General features: G+C 49.9%; 1 protein-coding gene across 2 annotated transcripts in view; it reads left to right on the forward strand.

Annotated features, from left to right (window-relative positions):
* Positions 1–22,200, forward strand: part of robo2 (roundabout, axon guidance receptor, homolog 2 (Drosophila)) — a 264,283-nt gene that overhangs the window by 232,883 nt on the left and 9,200 nt on the right. For both annotated transcript variants that reach the window (XM_052077678.1, XM_052077679.1), the window contains exons 17-25: positions 666–854; positions 2,496–2,522; positions 6,909–6,951; positions 11,389–11,516; positions 12,663–12,926; positions 14,126–14,251; positions 16,618–16,777; positions 18,578–18,841; positions 20,330–20,544. In XM_052077678.1, the coding sequence (XP_051933638.1) occupies positions 666–854; positions 2,496–2,522; positions 6,909–6,951; positions 11,389–11,516; positions 12,663–12,926; positions 14,126–14,251; positions 16,618–16,777; positions 18,578–18,841; positions 20,330–20,544 (1,416 nt within the window). The remainder of the gene's footprint in view (positions 1–665; positions 855–2,495; positions 2,523–6,908; positions 6,952–11,388; positions 11,517–12,662; positions 12,927–14,125; positions 14,252–16,617; positions 16,778–18,577; positions 18,842–20,329; positions 20,545–22,200) is intronic.

Below are 22,200 nucleotides of genomic sequence, written 5' to 3' on the forward strand. Positions count from 1 at the left end.
CGACCCGTCTGTTCGCCGGCTTTGCTTTGCCATCGCAACGTTTCAGCAGCGAATTAGAGAAGCCCGGCTTGGCAAACAAGCGGCTCACCTGGGGATTTTTTTCTTATAAGCTTTGTCTTTTTCTTTTTTGGGGGGCGGGGGGTTGTTTCCACCTGCAGTATATTGCATGCCGCATACTCGTGACTCCGTTACCTCCATCCAGCTTTGGTCGATATCTCTCACAGCAAATCATTGGGCATTCTCCGAGGTTAATCAATGTCCTGACTCCCATTTCCTCACCACTCGGATTGCTTCTGCATTGTCGCAGCACAAGGGCCGCATGACAAAGCCTTGCCGGTTCCAAGTCTGTCCGGGGTTGCTTCTTCTCGGGAGGCCTGAATTGGAACGGGCAACAAAATGGAGTTTCAAGACCGGGCCGGCGGTCCGAATGTGGGGTTGAAATCACGGCCGGGGATTGCAATTCTGGTTTCTAATGAGGGTTGGAGCGAGCATTCAGGTTTGAAATCCTTGGCTTTGGGTTGAAAATTGTGGATTTAAGGCAGGGTTCCGGTTTCAAGTTCGGAGTAGCCGAGTTGATCAGCCGACACGAGCTCTTTTTCCATATTCCCCCCCCCCCCCAAATGTATGAATACATTTCAACTTAAGGCCTTCCGTCCGTCCGGCAGGCAAGGCCATCCAGGACGTGATCATCCACGGCAACCGCAACAACAGCATCACGGAGCAGATCACCGACGTGGTCAAGCAGCCCGCCTTCATCGCCGGTATCGGGGGCGCCTGCTGGGTCATCCTCATGGGCTTCAGCATCTGGCTCTACTGGCGCAGGAAGAAGAGGAAGGGCCTGAGCAACTACGCAGGTCAGGACCCCCCTGCGACCGTCGCGCCGCCCGATGCGCCGTCGGTTCGTAGCCGTCGGTCGGTCAGGCTCACCGCGCTCTCTCCGGCGTGTTCGAGTCTCCTCCCTCGCAATTTTTCCTTGAGCGCCACCGCTCACCCAGCCTTTCTCGTCAAGTCCGAATGAGTGGTCAGGACTCGGCTGTGTGGATTAAAAAAAGGAAGTCTCGCGATCAGACAGTCCCCTTTTTTTTCTTAAACTCATTCAGTACCAGGCAATTCTGGACCAAGTCTGAAAAGACGTTTAAAAACGTCTTTGGCAGTGAATGGGTTAATGAACGCCATGGCAGCTTGTATGACGCTCTTCATTTGTGTTTTTGACATTTTGGCGTTTGAAGTTCGTCAGTCTGCCGCTGCTTTCGTATCACCTTTCAACTTTGGCTGCTTCCCTGTCTCGACCGAGCGCTGCACATGGGCAGGACGTTACGCAAGGATATCTTTGAAGGGGCTTTCAACCCAGCGGCTGGCTTTATTTGGTCCGAAGCGGTCCATAACCTGCCAAGTTTTGTTTGTTTTTTGGTCTTTTTTTTTAAACAAACTAGAAATTGACATTTAGGTTGTGGGGTTTTTGATAAGACTTTTAAAACAAGTTGAGGGTTTCAAGTCAGGATTATGCTTTAAAAGTAGAATTTCAAATCAGGATTGGACCATCAACGTAATATTTCACATTCCCAGAGTTTGGTATTACACCGGATTTTGGTGTTGCCTTTGGGTCCGGAAATCATTGTTTTGATCCTGGCTCGAGGTTTTCCACCCGGGGGATAGTAGCATTGGCAGTCAGGAATAGGAGGAAGATTTCAAATTAGAGTTCCGTGCTTTTATTCGTGTTTCATTCTTAGATTCAAACAAAGGTTCGGTTTTCAGATAAGTCTTAGATTCAGCTAAGTGGTGGGGTTCCAATTGATGGTCTTCGTTTCAGTTGTAGGCTGACAAAATGGTGATGGTTCTCAAGTTACATTTAGGGTTTCAAAGCCCAGGTTTCAATTAGGGATCGATGAGTTTCGATACCATCTACCGGTATCGCGCACACAGCAGCCTTTGTTGAAGGTGTCATTGAGGCTGCCGATACTTCTGACAAAATAATGTGACGTCCTGCTCACTAGTTTGAAATGATGATGTGCGCCCGAAGGAAAGACCCATCTTTGTTTACAAATATCCAACCAAAGTACTGGTAGTATGAGTACTCGGTGTGGCTGAGTACGCACGTGAATCCAGTACTTGGAACATCCCGTTGAGCATGAAATTCTGGTTTCAAAGAAATCTTATTTTAGGAAGAGGGTTTGAAGGCAGGGTCTCAAAGTGTGGGTGTCAAAGCCTGGGTTGCTGTTTTCAACGGAGAAGGCTCTCAAGCCAGCGTTGATTAGAAACCGTAAATCGGTTGATCGATTTCCTACTTGGAATGGATTCCTGTCGAACTGAGCAAACTGGAATGGGTCCCAACAGGCCTTCACGCTCGGCCGAAGCGTGGCCTAGCCTAGCCGCCGGTGTACAGAGCGCTAGCACAGCAGCCAGCCCCCCGCCGCTCCCCACCCCTACCTCACCACAAAGCGGCGCGTCCCTCCGCAGCCTTTAACACACAACCTTTCTGTCTTCTTGTCTTGCAGTTCAGTCCTTCACCTTCACCCCTGCAGGTACTGTTCATTTGTCCCGTCTCCTCACTCCCGTGGCCCTCGTCGCTATTGCCCCCCCCCCCACCACCACCCAAAGCCCTCGCCCCCTTTCTGCCCGCTTAATCGATGCGCCAGGCTAATGGTCATGGCTAATGCTAATCTGACAAAGACGACAGAGCAGTGGTGGGCAAAGCAAGACCCACTGGGGTTTTCAAGTAGGAGGGGCGATATTTTAGCCATTTGTCCTCTGTATTTGTTTCGTTGCAATAAGTTGATCAATCTTTATGTTGATTTCGAATCGATTTGTCAAGTCATGTCACATTCATTTCGATAGCCTTTAATCGCAGTCTCCAAAGGCTTCTTCACACGTCCACAATTGAGGCAAGGGAACCCCCCTCTCACAAAACCCCATCTGGAGAAAAATGTGAAACTTTGAGAAGGGGGCCGCAGATGGGAGAATCCCCCGCCTTCCAGGATGAGCAGGCTGCGATGGATGCTGATTGATTGCTGGTTTTATGATTTACGTTAAATAATACGAGTATGCACGGGCCTAAACGTTGTCAGCGTTGGGTTCAAGGATAAAATTGGACGAGTTGAAAGTACTTTTTCAACCTCGTCTACGAATGAACTTCCCCCGTCTGTCCGTTTTCAAAATCAAATGTGCTAAGCCAAACGTTTTGCCCGCCCCTGCTCTCAACTGACTTCACATATCAAAGATTGTGCATCGGCTATGACCAAAAAGCTTCGCAAAGCCCCTCTGAGGTGTTGCATACTTTGTTGTGGTTGTCTGTGTGTGTGTGTGTGTGTTGCAGCCACAAACCTTTTTTTTTTCTTGACCGCAAATAGAAAAAAAAAATACCGTACAACATTTGCAAACGTAGAGCGACATTATTAGCCTTTTTTTTTTTTTTAAAATAAACCTGAAAGTCTAACACAGTGCTCGGGTTTACCTGTTGCCAGGCAGATTTAGCTTGGCCTCATTATTTTTGACACCTCCCCCCTACTGCACAAAAAATATATAAAATAAGAATCATTTCAGTTGTAATCCTCACTCCACTTTTAACTTTTTATTTTTACTTTGTAAATCTTTTGTAATTCTCATATATATTATATACACAGTATATGTATATATATATATATATATATATATATATATATATATATATTTTTTTTTTTTTTAGGCCATACAAAATGCTCAACTGGAAGATGAAAACAAGGTCAAACGGAGAGAAGGGATTAGCAAGGCGATTTTTCCAACATTAGTGTGAAACCCGGCTCGGCGTTTGCCCGTATTGACAATGACGTGATGAATTGCGGGTGTCCCGTCCGGGCCTCCTAAAGCTGTCGGCTTGACAGAAGCTAAATCAGCAGCCCGGCAGATTTGATGGCTTTTTTTTTTTTTTAATACGCTGATCATGTCCTGCCTGCCTGCCTGCCTGCCTGCCTTTAGTGATGATTAAAAGAGATTCATCTGCATTCGGAGCGCCTTCGGGTGCTTATCTGAGGAGGTTGCGGACGTCAGGCCGGCCCGCTTCAAAGCGTTCGGCGGCAGAAAGAGAGAAGCGCATATCAACTGTAGAGGCCGGGCTCTCAAACACCACGCGACCGTGTAAAGCTTGCAAAACAAGAAATTCAGCTTCCAAGTTAAGGATAAAGAATCAAAGGAGTGCTTCCAGGTATAATCCACGGCTGGAGAGTCAAAACAGGGATAGGGCGTCGATGTTTGGTTTCTTGTCTGGCCTAGATTTTCAAAGACCAGGTTAGGGGGCCAAGTCAAGGTTGCGGTGTCAAATAGTTGTTTCTAGCATGGCTAAGGTTTTCAAAGTCAGGTTTGAAGTCAGCGTTAGGGCTTCAAATGAGTTTTTTTAAACTAGAATTGTGCTGTTGAATTTGGGTTTTGAGTCTGGGTTATGATGTCACCATAGGATTTCAAGCCTAGTTTGGGGTCGCGAGTTGCTATCATGGTCTGTTTGGGCGTTATAGCTTAAAAAGAAGCAGTTTGTGCCATCAAATTAGCTTTTTTGCGCCTCATTAAAACACATTGAATTACAAAACTGAGAACCGAAGCACCGAGATGTCCCAAAAAGCTTTTCACGGTTGTCTGGATGAAACCGCGCGAAAGTGGAGAACGGACAAATTTGAACAGCAAAATAGCAAACAAATTCACAAGCATCTGGAAAGAAAATCTACTCACTAAACAGAACCAGAAATGAATTTGGCTATGCTTCATCGATATATCAGGAGGAGTGGCCCAAAAGGTGAAAGGTTAAAAAAAAGTGTATTATACGATCAATTTCAGTGTAGAGACCTGAGTTTGACTTTTTCGGTATGCAAAAAATGACATCGCAGTCATTAATTTACCTTGCAGCTATCCACAATGTCAATTGAAACCAAAATTTGTCATCTTCTAAACCCAGCTTCAGGTCCCCTGGATTCAACTCCACAAAATCAGGCCGTTGCTCCTCAAATGATTCTCAAAGCTGCTCTGACGTGCTGACTTTCAACAAGTCCCGCCGCGGCGCATTCGGGAGTTTCCCTTTTGCCGCTCCAGCTTGAGCTTTATTGCGACATCACATCTTCAAGGAAGCCGAAAGCCTTGCGGCGAGGAAAGTACAGTAGCCGACACGCTCTTTCATCGCAGCGTGTTTGACAAGTGAGAGCAAAAGACAAAGATCAGAGGAGCACATTTTTTTTCTGTGAGGGGGGGGGGGGTGGAGATGACTTGATGATTTCCACCAAAAGTCTTGTTGAAGCACTTGGGTGCTTCCTGTCGTTGATCATCGAACGATTTTTTTTTTTTGCCAGAGGCTCATTGTCCTCACCATCTATGGAGCCAAGGCTCGGCTTTCAAGATACACTTGAAAGGGGCCAGGGATGTCCAAACTTTTCCGTTGGAGGGCAGAAAAATGGAAGGACGAAATTCGACTTTTTTGAAAAACGCCAACATCAGCCAAGAAAGCGATTCTGTGTTGTTTGTATTGTACAGTTGATTTCATTATCAACGGTGAGGCGAGGCCTCGAAACCCAAACTTGAAGGCCAACGTTTGGGTTTCGAACCAAGAATAGGGTTTTAAATTGGGAACGGGTGAAAGGGCGAGACTCCACACACATCAGCATTGCGATTTACGGTTGCCATGTGCCAGAGAGGTGACTCAGAGTCGAGCCGCTTCTCCTCCACATCGAGAGCAGCCAGATGAGGTGGCTTGGGCATCTGATTCGGATGCCTCCTGAGCACCTCCCCGGTGAGGTGTTCCGGTCATGTCCCACCGGGAGGAGACCCCGAGGAAGACCCAGGACACGCTGGAGAGACTATGTCACCCAGCTGGCCTGGGAACGCCTCGGGATCCCCCGGGGAGAGCTGGAAGAAGTAGCTAGGGAGAGGGAAGTCTGGGCTTCCCTGCTAAAGCTGTTGTCCCCGCGACCTGGCCCCGGATAAGCGGTAGATGATGGATGGATGGATGGATGGTTTCCATGTGATGTTGGGGTTAGGCTTTCAAGTTTTTGAGAACGTAGACACCCGATTTATACAAGGATTAGGGTTTCAAGGCAGTTTCAAACTAAGTTTGCAAGACAATCGTATGGATTTGGGCGGAGAGTTCAGGTTGCAAACAGGCGTTATGGTTTTCAGGGTTAGCTTTAAATGAAGGTTTAAAACATGGGTTGGCCTTTCTAAATGAGGGTTAGGGTTTCTAAATTTCTGTTCAGGTTTCAAGATAGTTTCAAACTTTCAAGATAATGTTATGCTTTCTGCCTAGGTTTAGGGTTCAATGTTCAGGTTTGAAGCAAGGGTTATGGTTTTAAGATCTGGGTTTAGAGTTCCTAAATCAGGGTGAGGTTCGAGGATTTCAAATTGGCTTTGAAAGCAGGGCTTTTAATATCGATTGGGTCTGGCTTTCATGTTAGCATTTTAAGCATGGGTTGTGGATTCAGAGTAGGGTTTTGAATTCAAAGAGGAAGGGTGCCAAAGTCATATTTCAAACCTGGATGAGGGTTTCAAGTCAGCGTTTGGGTGAGGCGTTAACGCCCGCCGAGTGAAAATGAAACGCTGCGAACGTGGGGGCCGCCTGCCTTTGGCGGTTTCCCTCCGAGCTGGCCTGGCTCGTTATCTCCACGAGGTGGCCCCTGTGAATTCCGACACTTTGATAAATGATCCCGCTGCCTTTTTTAATCATTTCCCCCCCCCCCCTAGATTTAATCACGCACCTGATGAGAATAAGCTAGCAGCAAAAATCAGACCAAAATGAGTTTTCCTTGTCGCGTCCTTCAGCGACACATGACTTCTGCCAACATATGCAAAGCGACAATGCGCCATTCTCATTATTGGACTTTTTTTTGGGGGGGGGGGGGGACTAAATGCAATCATGGAAAGTTAATATGCGCCCACTTTGTCTTTTTCTCCCGCTGCAGTGACGTTCCAGAGAGTCGACGGTGGCCTGATGAGCAATGGGAGGTGAGTACAACAACAACACAACAAAAAGGCAACACAACTTTGGCTTGTCCCGAGACATTAGCAGCCACTGGCACACCGCAAAAAAAAAGAGCCACCAAAAAAGTCTCGCAAAACAAGAGATGCGTCCCGCCACCGCCGCCCGCCGGCCGACTGCCTTTGGTACGGCTGTTGCTCTTACCCGCTCCTCAAAAAGCAAAAATATGCATTCCGGTTGCATCCCGGCGCCTTTGCGCGTGGCTTAGATGAACTCATCAATCTCTTTGGCGGAATTAAGCGAAACAATTTAAGCAGAGAGGGCTTTTATTTTGTCATTTATCTTTGCGGGCAAAGCCAGGAGCCCTCCGCAGTGATAAATTTGCCTGTCACCTCGCGCGGGCGGCCGGGATCTGAGCACGTGTAATAATGTAAAAATAATTACCCGGGAGAAAGGTTGCGTGTCCGCCTGCTTGCGCGGGTGTATGCGTGCAGCTCGTGCGGACCGACCGCTCCATCCGGGTGCGTGTTCGCGGAAGGTCTGCAGAGAGCATCTCGAGTGACATCACTTATGTGCGTGCTTATTGGTGCGTTTAAAAAAAAAATAATAATAAATACACAGAAATCTGGGGGCGGCCCGGTAGTCCAGTGGTTAGCACGTCGGCTTCACAGTGCAGAGGTACCGGGTTCGATTCCAGCTCCGGCCTCCCTGTGTGGAGTTTGCATGTTCTCTCCGGGCCTGCGTGGGTTTTCTCCGGGTGCTCCGGTTTCCTCCCACATTCCAAAAACATGCATGGCAGGCTGATTGAACGCTCTAAATTGTCCCTAGTTGTGAGTGTGAGTGCGAATGGTTGTTCGTTCCTGTGTGCCCTGCGATTGGCTGGCAACCGATTCAGGGTGTCCCCCGCCTACTGCCCGGAGACGGCTGGGATGGGCTCCAGCACCCCCCGCGACCCTAGTGAGGATCAAGCGGCTCGGAAGACAGAAATCTGGATCCAAAATGGAGCCATCCACTCCTCCACAATTTCCCCCAAATGAGGTTCTTTTTTACCCGACTGAATGGCGAGGCGGAGTATGGGAATAATAATAATGATAATAATATTAATGCACGGACACTGTACAGAAGAAAATACAATGTAAAAATGAGTGAGCGAAGACTCCTCCCATTTAGTTTGGGTGAATGCGGTTGGTTGCAGAGTTCTAGTCTTCGGCGTTGTTGCTAACAGCTGTCTGGTGCTTCCAAACGTCAATGTCAAACCAAGTTGATTACTTAGACATGGCAAGCGCACTTTTGGCTTTTCGGGATTGGAACGCAAGCGACGCCCCCCCCCCCCCCCCCCCCGTCAAATTAGCAGAGCATAGCCGCCGCCTCCAGGCAGGAGCTCTCCCATCCGCGTTGTCGTCTTGCAGAGGTCGCAGCTTCCCCATCTGCGCACCCGCATCACAACGTGTGTGGCTTTTGGGTTGGGTGAGCGTGTTTTTTTTTTTTTTCTTTTTTGCATTAATCAGGCAATCGCAAATGAAGCCGTGTCTCTTTCGGCTTTCCTATTGGCCAGCGCCAAATTGCCACGCCCGAACGTCAACGATTCGCGGAAGATGAATAGGCAGCAGATTGCCCGTTTTGATTTTTTTTTTTTTTTTGAAATTCATCAAAGGCAACCATTGCTTCATTGGTTCTTCGTAATAACTTCACCAATCTTCGCTCCGATCAGTGTTTCAGCAACGATTTACTTTACAAGATGTGTTGCGTTTACATTGTTGCCATAGTGATTTGCATTTGCCCCCTTTTTTTTTTTTTTTTTTTTTTTTTTTGTTCCACCCTCACCAACAGCTCTCAGAATGAATCCCCATTGTCTGGACAATGCTTTTTAATCCAAGCTGCGTTCAGCCCCAAAGACCCTCAAACCCCTGATAAATGGAACTTTCCCTCCGTTTAATATCATCCTCGCTTGCCGTATTTACGACACTCGTTTTTTTTTTTGTTTTTGTTTTTTTTTTTTTTTAGCCAGCCCAACGCGATGCCAATGAAATTTCATCCGCCAAGGTTGCCATCCATCCTGGGTCAGGCGGGGGGGGATTAAAAGTCAGGTGTCAACTCTTCATTAGATGTATGACCACCCATCCCCAAGAGCAGCACACCCTCCACACACACACACACACACAAATGCGGTGTGTGTGTGTGTGTGTATAACAAATATCCCCAGTAGAAATCAGTCTTATTCTAATTATCCCGAGCGGGAGTGCTGCGGTGTGACGGATACAAGGACGACGCAGCCATTCAGCTGTCAGGTGCTCGTCTTTCAAACTGTCTGCTGGGCTGGCGGGGAAGGGCCACACACACACACACACACACACACACACACACATACATGCGCGCAGGAGGACAAGCAAGACTAATTTTCCAACGTGGCCTTTAGCGCAAGAGGACACACCAAAGCCTGTTGGCCCCCAGTGGTAAAAAAAACTTGACTTTCAGTGGAGGAAAGTGTATGAGGTCACGGTCGAGTGCGAGCAGTCGGCGGTGAGGACGTGTCTGAGGCGCAGCCATCAATTTGAATGACTGCTCTCCCCCCCACGGGCCTGCTTTAGCATTCAGGAACCCAGCGACGCTCGCCAGGGCCGCTGTGAATGTAAAACCCTCCCCGCCGCCCCGGTCTCGCTTCTCATTAGACCCTGCAGCATCTCGTCCTCGCGGCTGCAGGTGTCCCCCCCTCCCCACACACTCCCCCCCTCCTTTCCTTTAGTCCAAAGCCCGCTCCTCAGCTCCTACTGGAGCTGAGACAAGAAGGACCCACCAGGCAGCCGGGCTGCGAAGCGCCGGTGCTCTGCAGCCCCACTGACTGCACGTGTCGGTGCAACACGCAGCACCGGCGGGCATAGACGTGCCCCCCCCCCCGCCCCCTCCCCCGCTTTAAATACGGGCTGACTGGTGCGGGGTGAAAAAGGATGAAAGCATATTGTGGCTGTTTCTCACATGTGGAAGTCACGCTTGGATGGTGTGCGCTTGCTGTGATCACGACGTGATGGGTTCAAAGCCAAGTGTAATAATGCCACGTTGAATTTTGTGTGTGTGTGTGTGTTTGTGTGTGTGTGTGTGTGTGTGTGTTTGTTTTTCACAAGCAAATATGAGCATCTGTCCCTGCAAATGTTGTTGGAACGAGTGACCTTTGTTTTTTATTGTTGTTGGGGTTTTTTTTGTCTTTCCCAAGGTGTCCAGCTGTGCGTCATTGCAGTTTAGATGATAAGGTTGGGGGATGGGGGGGCCAGCAATATCAGGTCTCAGATTTTGGGTGCGAGTGGCTTTAGGGATTGGGTTAGGTGGGGTTAGGTGGGCGTGGGTTTAAGAGGGAGGTCTGGCTTGTTGCCCCCACGACCCCACCCCGCATAAGTGCTAGAGAATGGATTGATGGATGGGTTGGTTCTGGGTCTGGGTTAGCTTTGATTCGGAATTTGGGTTAGGATAGGTAGGATCGGGTAGGAGTTGGCTTTGGGGCTAGGTCTAAGGGCTTGGATTAGGATAGGGTATAGGGTTGGCGCGTATTACGCCCTGGTCCTGGCCTTGGGCTTGGGGGTCAAGTGTAGTTGATGTATCCATGTGTGGTCAAATTAGAGCAAAATTCGCAGGTTACATTCAATTGAAGACATTTTTTTTGGGGGGGGGGGTATTCCCTCAAGTCAAGTCAAGAGTATTTCTGGAGCACTTTCAAACAGCCATCGCTGCATACAAAGTGCTGTACATGGAGCAATTTAACACGCACAATAAACAGTAAGACAAATCGGTAATAAAGGCGGTAGAAAGCACCCAAAAGTAAAATCAAGAACAAATCCAAGTCATGCTGAGTCCAATGCCAAAGAAAACGAGTGAGTTTGGAGGAGGGCTTTGAAGATGGCCAGCGAGGACGCTTGCCCAATGTTCAGTGGGAGCTCATTCCAGAGAGAGGGAGCAATTAACCCCCCCCCCCCCCCCCCCCCCACCCAAAAACCAGTGTCCTCGGGTCAGGAGTGAAATTAGTGTTCCCGGTTGGAATTTGGTAAAATTGGTCTATGGGCAATCTAAAATTGGATCAAGGAACAAAATCAGAACCCTGATGAGCCCCGCACGCTCACATTCGGCTTTGATGAACCGAAGGCGTCCATTTCTGGTCCTCACTCGACTGCCGCTTGTGTCACCCCCCCCCCCACATGAACGAAGCTCTGACGTGATCGTACAGTTAAGTGGCCTTAACGGCCCCCGCTGCAGTCACCCGTGACACGTTACACTCTTAGTGGCTGATTTTTATGCTTGGCGTCCCTTACGACACCTGTTCAGTGGAGCCACCTCCTCCACCACGCTCCTGATTTTCGCCAGCAGCTCAATTGGAGGTTGGGGTTTTAGAGTTGGACAAGGATTGAGGTGAGGGGGGGTTCCCAATTTGTTGCCACTTTTGACTAAAAACTGCTCTCTGATCTTGTGCTCCTTCCCAGCCGGCCAGGCCTACTGAACGCCAGCGACCCGGGCTACCCCTGGTTGGCCGACTCCTGGCCCGCCTCCAGCTTGCCCGTCAACAGCACCTCCGGGGGACCCAACGATCTCGGCAACTTTGGCCGGGGAGGTGAGCGGCATGTCTCGTTTACCCACAAGATGAGGACCCGCATTTATCCTGGGCGTCTCTACCGAGGACGCCCCCGGTGCAAACCCTCCGCCGTCGCCGCGGTGACCACTGGAGAACATTTCATCCTGTTGCCGTCGCAGGCTCATACATTTGAGTAGCAGAATGGGAGTTGGGAGTGGGCGGGGGGTGAGGGGGGGGGGTTGCTGTGTGAAAGGATGGTGAGAGAAGCAGCCAGTCGTGAAGGACAGGCGCAGCTTGAGTGGCGCAGATGCGCGCCCGCTTCTGCCGCGGCTCTACATCATCTCCCCTTGGCTGGGCAAGCAAGCGGGGTGGGGGGGATGGCTGCTATCCTTCCCGGGCTCGCTCTCACGCAGAGCAAGCGTTGTGCTTTACGCATACAAATTTGGATGGTCCACACTGGGGCTTGGCCATCTCAAAGAATTGCCTCGCTGGAACATCGGGAAAATGTTTGCGGTCCTTCAAAACGGCTACACGACAGCTTTGCAGAAAAGGTGCTGATTGATGATGGATTGAATTGATTTGGGGATTGCGCAATAAAGTGTCCCGCCACTCTGCATCACAATGAAGCCCAATCGCGATCAATCAACATGCAGCAGGACATGAAAACAAAAACATGAAGGGAGGGGGAAGGCAAATGCTTGAGGAGGTGCCCCCCAAGATGTTAAGGTGCCCCGGTTCGGTGCGGTACCGACGATAGCCCATCCCTACATTGAGACCCTCTTGGCGTCTCTGTAAAAGTGCCGCAGTGTCAAAAATGAATTTATTAGTAGTAGTTGTCGTCCCCATCGACCACTTCCTCCACCCCCCCACCCGTTTCATGACACTCATTGATTTTTTTTTTTGTATGTGGCATTGAAAAATGGATGGCGGGGCCACAAATGGTCCCCTGGCGATAGTTTGCACACCGATGCTCTAAACCGGGGGTGCCTGATACATCGATCACCATCGACCGGTCGCTCGCGAACTGCTCCCAAGTCAAATGCGGTAGATAAATTGTCGGCCGCCCCTTTGGCCAAAGCGGACCGAGATGGGGCCCCGGCCGTCCGTCCATTTCCCGACGGGGTCAAGCGGCGGCCGGGGCCCCACCGAGCGGCTCCCATATTCTTAAGATTTGCCTTCTTGCAGACATCCAGGGGGACAAGACGGGCACCATGCTGTCGGACGGCGCCATCTACAGCAGCATCGATTTCACCACCAAAGGCAACTACGGCAGCCCGGGCCAAGCGTCGCAGGCCACGCCTTACGCCACCACTCAGATCCTGCACTCGGGCAGCATCCACGAGCTGGCCGTGGAGCTGCCCGAGGCCCAGTGGAAGGCCTCGCTCCAGGCCAAGCAGGAGATGGCCAACCTGGGCTACTCGCTGCCCGACAAGAACTCCTGCAACAACAGTAAGTGGCGAGGCCGACTCGTGGCCGCCCCCCCCCCTTTCAACGTGGGGGGACGGGGGGGGGGGGGGGGGCTCGATGGCTCTTCCCGTCCGAGAGCCTCGGCAGTCGCTTGGAAGGGCTCCGAGCCTGTCTCGGAACCTTCTTTGGACCGTTTCCATTTCTTCCCGACTCGAGTAAACAAGCTGCGCTCTCGGAGCCATAATTCACCGATGCTCCGCTCATACGGTGAAACACCCGCCGATTAATTACTTGCAAATGGCCGGATCAGGAGTCCTCATCCATATGTATGATCTCATTTGTGAACAACCCGGAGAAGGCGACTTTGTCACCGTATAACGCGCACGTGTCCGGTAGAAGGATGGTGGGACTATTTGCACCTGTTGTTTTTCTGACAAACACGATTAGCTCGAAATGAAGCCTCCGCGTTTGTTTCTATGGTTCTGCGGTGTATTTCATATACAGTACATACATATATACATATATATATATATATATATATATATACACAGGGCGGCCCGGTAGTCCAGTGGTTAGCACGTCGGCTTCACAGTGCAGAGGTACCGGGTTCGATTCCAGCTCCGGCCTCCCTGTGTGGAGTTTGCATGTTCTCCCCGGGCTTGCGTGGGTTTTCTCCGGGTGCTCCGGTTTCCTCCCACATTCCAAAAACGTGCGTGGCAGGCTAATTGAACACTCTAAATTGTCCCTAAGTGTGAGTGCGAATGGTTGTTCGTTTCTGTGTGCCCTGCGATTGGCTGGCAACTGATCCAGGGTGTCCCCCGCCTACTGCCCGAAGACAGCTGGGATAGGCTCCAGCACCCCCCGCGACCCTAGTGGGGATCAAGCGGTACGGAAGATGAATGAATGTATATATATATATATATATATATATATGTGTGCGCAATGTAATCTTTTAGAATGGGTCAAATTGACCCGCAATATACCTGGATGGTTCAAATATTAGCACGGGTCAATTTGACCTGCAACATGCACAGGAATCCTCGCCCTGCCCCCCCTCCCCCTCCCACTTCCCCCTTGTTATTGAGACCTCGCTATCATGCTTGCTGGGTGCTCGAACTGCATGCGTTTGTTTGCATGCGCTTGTGCTGCCTGTCACCTGACGCCACAGTGATGCTTTGCTTTCCCCCCCCCTTTTTTTTCTCCCCCCCCCCCCCCCCCCCTTTGGCCTCCCCCACTTGTAGCCCTCCTTTTCATTCCCGACTACCGACTGACCGACGGGCTGTCTAATCGAATTCCGCACAACCACTCGCAAGATTTCAGCACCACCAGCTCTCACAACAGCTCAGAGCGAAGCGGCAGCCTCTCAGGTTGGTTTTCTTTGTTTTGTTTTTTTCCGGGGACACGCCCCCCCCACCCCCGCCCCCCAAGGGGGAACTCCGCCTGGTGATTGACAGCTCTTCTAATTGCTCCATTGCTTTGGAATTTGCATGTACAAGGCCGACATCTTTTGATGAACGCCATCCCTTCACCGGCTTCGCTCTGCCGCTCCCCCTCCTCCGCTTTCATGTTGTTATCGCCGGACGACGTTGCCTCAAATCGGCGCCGCGCCCCAATTAATCGACGTCCACTTGAGCCCGACGAGCCTCGAGTAGACGGCTCCCTTTTCCCCCCCCGACGAGGAAGCAGAAGAACAGCGCGCGGCTGTCGTTAGCCACGTGATGCCGCCGTTTGGCCGCGGCGGTCGTGGCATTTGTAAAGCGGGAAGTCATCCTGGTCTTTGGAGAGTCGCGTGCCCCTAAACGCAACACCAAAATGTTATTCTAACTGTAAAAAGCAACCGCCGTTTGCAAAGTACAAATCAGACACAGGGGGTGGGGGGGGGGGGTATCGCTGACGACTCAAGTGTTGAATACTTATTATATATATATATTATTTCGCTCCACGTACGGATGCAGACCAACCAGAGCGAGTCCTGAAAGCGAGTTCCGCCGAGTTGCTGCCGTCGTAAGCGTGCGGCATAGTCGGCCATTTTTCTCTTGATATTTTTTTGGTGTGCGCGAAGCCAAATCAAATCGGAGATGCTTGACGGTTATTTTGATAGCCGTCTTCGCCCGGTGAGTTATGTGCAGCTTCCCCTCCTCGGCACCCAATGAAAACACGGCGAGCGTCCGGGTTGCAAATCCGCCACTTTTATGCTTGGGAGTGCCCCGAAAAACCTCGGGGTATAAATACCCAAAGCGCCGTCTATATTTAGAAAGGCGCCCGGCGCTTTGCGCGCCGGCGGAGGCCCGCTTCTGTAATTCGTGCTTGGCTGCCTGGCCGCAGCCCTCGCGCTCTCTACTTTTCATATTTGGGGCGGGAGGGGGGGGGAAGTTCTCGGGTGCCAGACCACCAGACTTTTCCTAGAAGAAGAAGAATGGGCTTCGTGTCAATTAGTGCTGTCGTCATTGCTCAGGGTCAAGCGGTGCCCAGCGGAAAAAGGTACTTATGCCCTCTATCGAACAGCGCGAGCATCCGACGGCACAAAAACAACATGGAAACACTCCCAAGGAGCGCATGGCAATTCGGTCCGCGTCTGAAGTAAAGTCGAAGGAGATTCATTCGGATTCCTCCGCTGACGAATTTGTTTTGAACAGCAATGACGTCAAAGTTTCTTTTTTTTGGGGTTGAAAGCAATCCCATACTTTGGCCGTCATACTTTGACCCACCGAGTACGTCTGCATCAAATGTCCGGACGGTGAACACGGCAAATATGGTTTTAAAATGATTAATGATAGTTCTGAGGTAGAAATGTTGTGTGTGTGGGGGGGTGGGCGGGGGTCATTTTCCGTGGCTTTCAACGGGCCATTTATTTTTGATGCCGTGCGAAGAGCTAAGATGAACCCGGATTCAATCGACACGGCTAAAATGGCTGGAAAATAAAACACGGGATAACACACATAAATGTCTTGAGCTCATTCCGTGCCAGCTATTTTCATTCCCTTTTTTTTAATCCTACCTTGTGGGGGGGGGGGGGGAATCTACAAGTAAATTGACATCCTTGGAATTAAATGGCCGGATACTTAAAAAAAAAAAACGTGAAAAATTGTCTTTGGCATTGAATGAGTAAAGAGAGAAAAGCGGAGGAGCCGCAACCAAAATGTGTTCTTTGAAGAGTGGAGAAAAAAAAAAGGGGGGGGGGTGGTGCTTGTCTGAAACCTGCTGCCAAGCCGGCCGGCATCATTACAAAGATGGACGCAACGGGGGGGTCAGGTTTTGGAAGGATGCGGGTGAAGATGGCTGGGGAGGGGGGGGGGCGGATGTTGGCGGCTCTCCGGTGTAATAAAAGAAATGAAAGAAGTAATGGACTGAGGGCGAAATGCACGAGGACCACACTGACTCCACCGAAGCCATTCATTATGATGAGGCTGCAGAGAGCCCCCCCCCACCCCCGCCCCCCCCTCCCGTGAAACCAAAAGCGTGTAGTGAAAGAAAGAAGGGTGAGCAATGGGTGGAGCACCAAGGTCTGCGGACGGCTCCTCGCCGCTGTTTCTATGGCGATGGGCGGCTTTTCAGCCTGTCGTTCGATGGCAAGTTGCTTTTCATCCGACGACCTTGGATTTTTTTTTCTTTTTTTTTTTTTGGGTGTGTAGGCAGCATCTTGTTGAAAGGCTCCGTTTTCGCTTCTTTCTTCCAGCTGCTGCGAAAACGTCCGTCTCAGCTTTGGTCCTCTAACACAAGTGATTTGTTTTAGGTGGCAAAGGAGGAAAGAAGAAGAAGACCAAGGCCGGTTCCAAAGCCCCGAAAGCCACCGGCTCCACCTGGGCCAATGTTCCCTTACCCCCTCCCCCCATCCACCCGCTTCCGGGCACCGACATGGACCACTACCCCAACGAGCACCACGAAGCAGGAGGGTGGGTTTCAAGAGATGGCGTCACTTGCAAAATTGCAATAATTGGGGAATTTTTATTAATTTTCTTTTGTTTCTTTGTTTTTATGAGTTCGAGGGAAAAGCTTTGTCGTAGTTTAGTTGTAATTATTAGTACGAGTGTTTTTTTCTTTTACAATTGATGTATTTTTTGTGTGCAATTTTAAAAAAAAACATCTCGTGGTTTTGTGTGCTAAAAGTGAAGCTATTTTATAACCGTCCGCAAACTTCAACGTGCAATAAGTGCAAGTGGCTTGAGTTATGTTCGGAAGTATTAAGCCCATTTCTTTTTTTCTTTTATTTTTTTGTACAGTCAAACCTCCATTTTAGAACGTCTCCGTTCACGACCAAATCATTTTTCGACCAAATATTTCGAGGTTTTTATGCCTCGGATTAAGACCGAAAATGGGTTCTCGAACAAACTGAGCGCACTTGAATGCGCCACTTGACTCCTCTCGCCTTCCGTAGGCGAGCAAGTGACGCTGGCTCGGTTAGACGAGGAAATGACGCTTCCTCCTGTCGTGTTCCATTGTGAGCGGCCGTGTTCAATAAAGATTTTTCTTTTTGAAAACGTGTTTTCGGTTTCCGGATAGCCTTCTGGAACGGATTATGGTCGACAACCGAGGTATGACTGTACACTTTTCCAGTTCGGAACCAAAAAACACGAACACTTGTTAGCTCGCCTCGCGTTTCGGCCAATGCAGGGGAGCCGTAAAAAACGTAATCTCATCGCCGAGGAGCGAAGTAAAAGGACCGACCACAACTCCCAAATTACTTTTCGGCCGACGGCCGTGCTGACGAAATCCATTTAAAATCACCCCTGTTGAAAATTCTTAACCCCGGTAGCCCACTCCATGACCGCGGAATAAACCGTCGACGGCGCAGACGCTTTCAAATGGAATCTCTTATGTCCGGGTTCCGCTTTAGAGTCTTTTTGAGTGCCGCGGACCACCAAACACCTCCGGTGAGTCGCTTTCCTCGGTCCGGTAGCTCGCGTGTCCCCTCGTTCGCCATTTGCAATCTGGAAGAGTCATCCGCTTTAACAGGCCGGCTGCCAAATGAGGTGCAATGTGCGCTGTAAATCTCCTCATGGCAGCCGATTAAAAGTGTAATGTCCTACACGCGTGTGTACTGGCAAATTTCTTTAATGAACACTTTCTTCATTCTGCTATAAGGGGCAGTTAGCGACTAGCTCGGCCCGACTGCATCGGCGCGGTTCGGTGAAAACGGCAAAAAGACAAGTTTTCCCGTTCTCCTGGTGGTGCAATTCAAATTGCGTTTGTCATCATTCGGCCCAAACGCGTTCCCCACACTGCCTGTTTTCAAGCTTGACGATCCTGTTTTGTCCAAGTACCGTTTTTCAGACTCTGAGGCGCACTTAAAATCTTGCCGTTTTCTCAAAAATCAACAGTGCGCCTGATATATGGTTGTCATGGAATATCCCTCTATATGGAAATTTCTAAAAAGAGGCCGGTTCCGTGCGCATTTTGCGGTCAAGGTTGCTGCGTTTTCTCCAATTACAGTATAGTACAGTCTGCTCCAGTTCGGTGAGCATTTTTCAACGTTCCCCGTGTTTAGGCTCGGCAAAATATCAGCAGCTTGTGAAACATATACGCGAATATGCAAATCAGTGGGTGCTGAACCATAAGGATGTGTAGGTCAACTCTATAGGGAGCTGTCTTTTTTTGGTTTCGCATTTCCATTGCTTGTTAGTTTCTTCCTTATGTGTGTATCCATTTTTTGTTGTTTGTTTAAATCCGAAATCCACCTTCCAATCCCCGGCCAGATACGAGGGCGACGGCTGGGGTCCGCCGATGCCGGTGCAGACGTACCTCCACCAGGGCATGGAGGACGAGCTGGAGGAAGAGGAGGAGCGGGTGCCCACCCCGCCCGTCCGCGGGGTGGCCTCCTCCCCGGCCGCCGTCTCTTTCGGCCAGCAGTCGACGGCCACCCTCACACCGTCGCCGAGGGACGAGATGCAGCCCATGCTGCAGGCCCATCTGGACGAGCTGACGCGAGCCTACCAAATGGACGTGGCCAAGCAGACGTGGTAAGCTGCTGTCGACGACCAGACCTTTGCTGGATTACGTTTGCCCGAGACGCCCGCATACGACGCGCTTTCTTTGCTTTGCTAGCTCCCGAAGCCTTTGATTCAACTGGCACGGTGTTACGGTTTTGGGACAAACCTGTTGCGCTCTTAATAGAATTCCGTACCAAATTCATGAATATAATAAGAACTGTGGTGAGCAAATCATTTTTTTTAAATCAGAGATGCAAGTAAACTTTTATTCTTTTTTGCTTAATTCCTAATCTGCCTTCATTTATCCTCAACCACATCAAGGTTTCACAATAATAATAACCATATTTCGTGCTATAGGAATATATTTAGTCATATTTTGGAATAAAGGGTTCGGTTCAGCAACAGGGGGATTTTTTTTTCTGAAACAACATAGCAAAAATTACAACGCGGGGTAAAATCTGTCATCATGTCATCAAATCATGTTCAAAACAAGAAAATATTTAAAAAACTGCTAGTGCTGCTTGAAGGATTAAAAAAAATAATTTTAAGAACCCATCAAGCCATTTCTGGTTAAAATTTGCCATTGGCCAATGTCATTTATTCAAAACGGACAGTTTTGGAGGAGACTTAAAATATGCTGCATACAGTAACGAATTAGAAATATAGATACTGGAAAAATGTCCTTAATTGTGTTTCGGGAAAGTGGCTGCCAACCCAAATCAAAAGTTAGCTTAATAGCGCTAACTGCCTACAATCACAATATTAGCAATAACCCAATATAGAACGTTAGCATGACACAAAACAAAACATTGTTTGCAGGTAGCGGAAGAAACAAATTGCCAGACTATTAAATAAGATCCACTGCTTCGGCCTGACAACAAAAACACACACACACACACACACACACACACTGTGTGTGTATGTATGCGTGTGATGTAAAAATGCTTACTGTATGCGTATTTGCCAGAGGCGGCAGGATTGATTCTGTTGTTGCTCTAACAGCGACTCTTTGTGTCGCCTGTGTGCGCAGTGGAGATAAACCCATTAATCATTTCATTTTAATGGCACTCTTAGCAGCGTGCTTGCAGACGGACAGACCCCGCGTCCTCGTTTTTACACACACACAGGCGCACACACACACACACACACACACACACACGCACACGTTCACATTCCCGGCCTGTTGTGTTGATGCAAGTCACCCGAAGGCCAGGCTCCTTTCTGTCCGGAACGAGGACGTTCTGGCATTCATTGGTACGGGTGCCAAGGGGGGGCGGGGGTCTCATTGTCAGCAAGGAGATGTCATGTCAGCCGTCATAATGACTATTGTTGCTCGAAGGTGGCCGATAATTACAAGCCTTCGGCGTGTCAGACAAACATGGAACAGTGGCGGTCGGGGCACCGCGACAGCCCGCAGCCAACGGGTCGTCGTGTTAGCATGTCAGCCTAGCGGTATTGTGGCGCAACATTCATCCACATGTTAATGTTGCGGTCCTCGCTTTCCCGGGTCCACGACAGGCACGTGCAAGTGGGGTCCCTTCCCCCACAGGCCCCGGCGCCTCCGGTAGGCTACGTGTCAAGCACAATGGTGTCCGACCTGGAGACGGACCTGGCGGACGAGGACGACGAGGAAGATGACGACGAGGAAGACGAAGGCTACGGGGCCAGGCATCCCCGAGGAATCGAGCACACGCCGGGTTCCAGCATGGACAACCTGGACAGCTCTTTGACGGGTGAGCCCACATTTCAGTCCTCCAAAAAGCTTCGTCTTCGGAAGTCACGGATGCCCATCAGCCGCGCGTTGATTTGCAGTACCTTTGCTGAATTTGTTGTTTTCACTGGCCGGCGCTCGGCAAAAACCAAAACCAAACGAAAATCTTGGTGGAGTCTCCGGCGCGGCCCGATACCAAATGGGGACCACAGTTCTAAGCAACAAAACTGAAGGATATTCACATTTTGACCTTCTACTTGATTTATGGTCTTCTTAATTAGTTTTTAATGGTAGTTTGTGTGTGTGTATACGTTTTTCTTTTCATCTGTGCGACCTTTGGACATTTTCTCAGTAGTTCATTTGAACTTGTTTTACTTCTTTGTGAGCACCGCATCAATTTTGGGTTGCCGTATTTTACCTTTCAAAGGTTTTATGACGGTCTTATTTCAACACGCGCCTCTTTTGGTGGATTTTGAATCATGACGCTTTTTCCCCCCCGCCTTCCTCTGTGCTTAATGAGTGTTATTTTCTAACCACGAAGAACTCCGCTGCGGCGTCATGTCTCAGTTGTTTTGTCATCTCCCGCGACACTCGCCTGATTGTTGTTGTTCATGCGGCGTGTTGCCCGTGCCTCCGCAATGTGTTCATTTAGATGAGAACATGCGCACCCAATGTCCCTCAATCAAGTTTTTAAGCACCGCTGGCACACTCGGGGGGGGGGGGGGGGGGATTATAATTATCCCCCCGCACACCGCACCCCCAAGAAAGAAAGAACTAAAAAAAAACGATAAGAAAGTCCATGAATTTTAAACAGGAGAGCGAGAGGGAAATGAACAGGGAGTCTGGCGCCACGCGGCCGTATCTCATGGAGGAGATTTGAAATAAAATTCACGTGTGGCAGTGCCTATTTCCATTCCGGACCATTTCCATTTTTACAACTCTCTGAAAACTTTAACAGCCATCTGTCAAAACCCAGGGAGGCGGGGCGGGACGCGCGAAGGGCACAACGTGGCTAACGCGCTGACCGCGGCAATGTCGCGCTATAAAGAAACGAGCGCTGTTTGGCCATCCAAGTGGCTTTTGCGCTGTAAAAACGGCGACGCCTTGCTCCTTCGCTCAATGAAAGTGGAGAAAGCCAATCGGGAAATGTATGTCAGGAAAGCGGAGGGGGGATGGGGGGTGGAAAAAAAAACAGGCGGAAAATATCTGAAAGGAATAAAAGATTTGGCTGGCTGCCGCGGCCCTTCGGCGGCGGCTAAAGTACTTTTTCCGCGGCATGATGGAAGTGCGGTTTTGCTTGTGCTGACACATGCTGCTACTGATGTATTTAAGGGAATATAAAGCGGCGACTGCGCCCTAATCCGCCGCATCTCGCCTGCACTGTATTACCCAGAAGACGGCACTATTTCTTCTCATCTATCTGCTCGTCGGTCACATCGCTCGACACCCCGAGTGGGGAGCAATACTGCCCAGATAGCGACGGCGGAAGATTTATTTGCGGCCACCGTACAAAAGAGCCAGAAGCTTCCTGACGAGCTTCGATGGATTTGTCATTGTTTCCGAGCGACACAGAAACGGCACTTTGCGTCAGAAAGCCGAGTCTCATCCGAAACCTTTTCAGTGAGGACCCTCGCGGGTGTTCATTTTGCGCATTCGCGTGTCCCTGGCGCCGCAATCC

Source organism: Hippocampus zosterae, chromosome 10, assembly GCF_025434085.1.
Source record: "Hippocampus zosterae strain Florida chromosome 10, ASM2543408v3, whole genome shotgun sequence".
In the NCBI taxonomy this organism is placed as follows: Eukaryota; Metazoa; Chordata; class Actinopteri; order Syngnathiformes; family Syngnathidae; genus Hippocampus; species Hippocampus zosterae.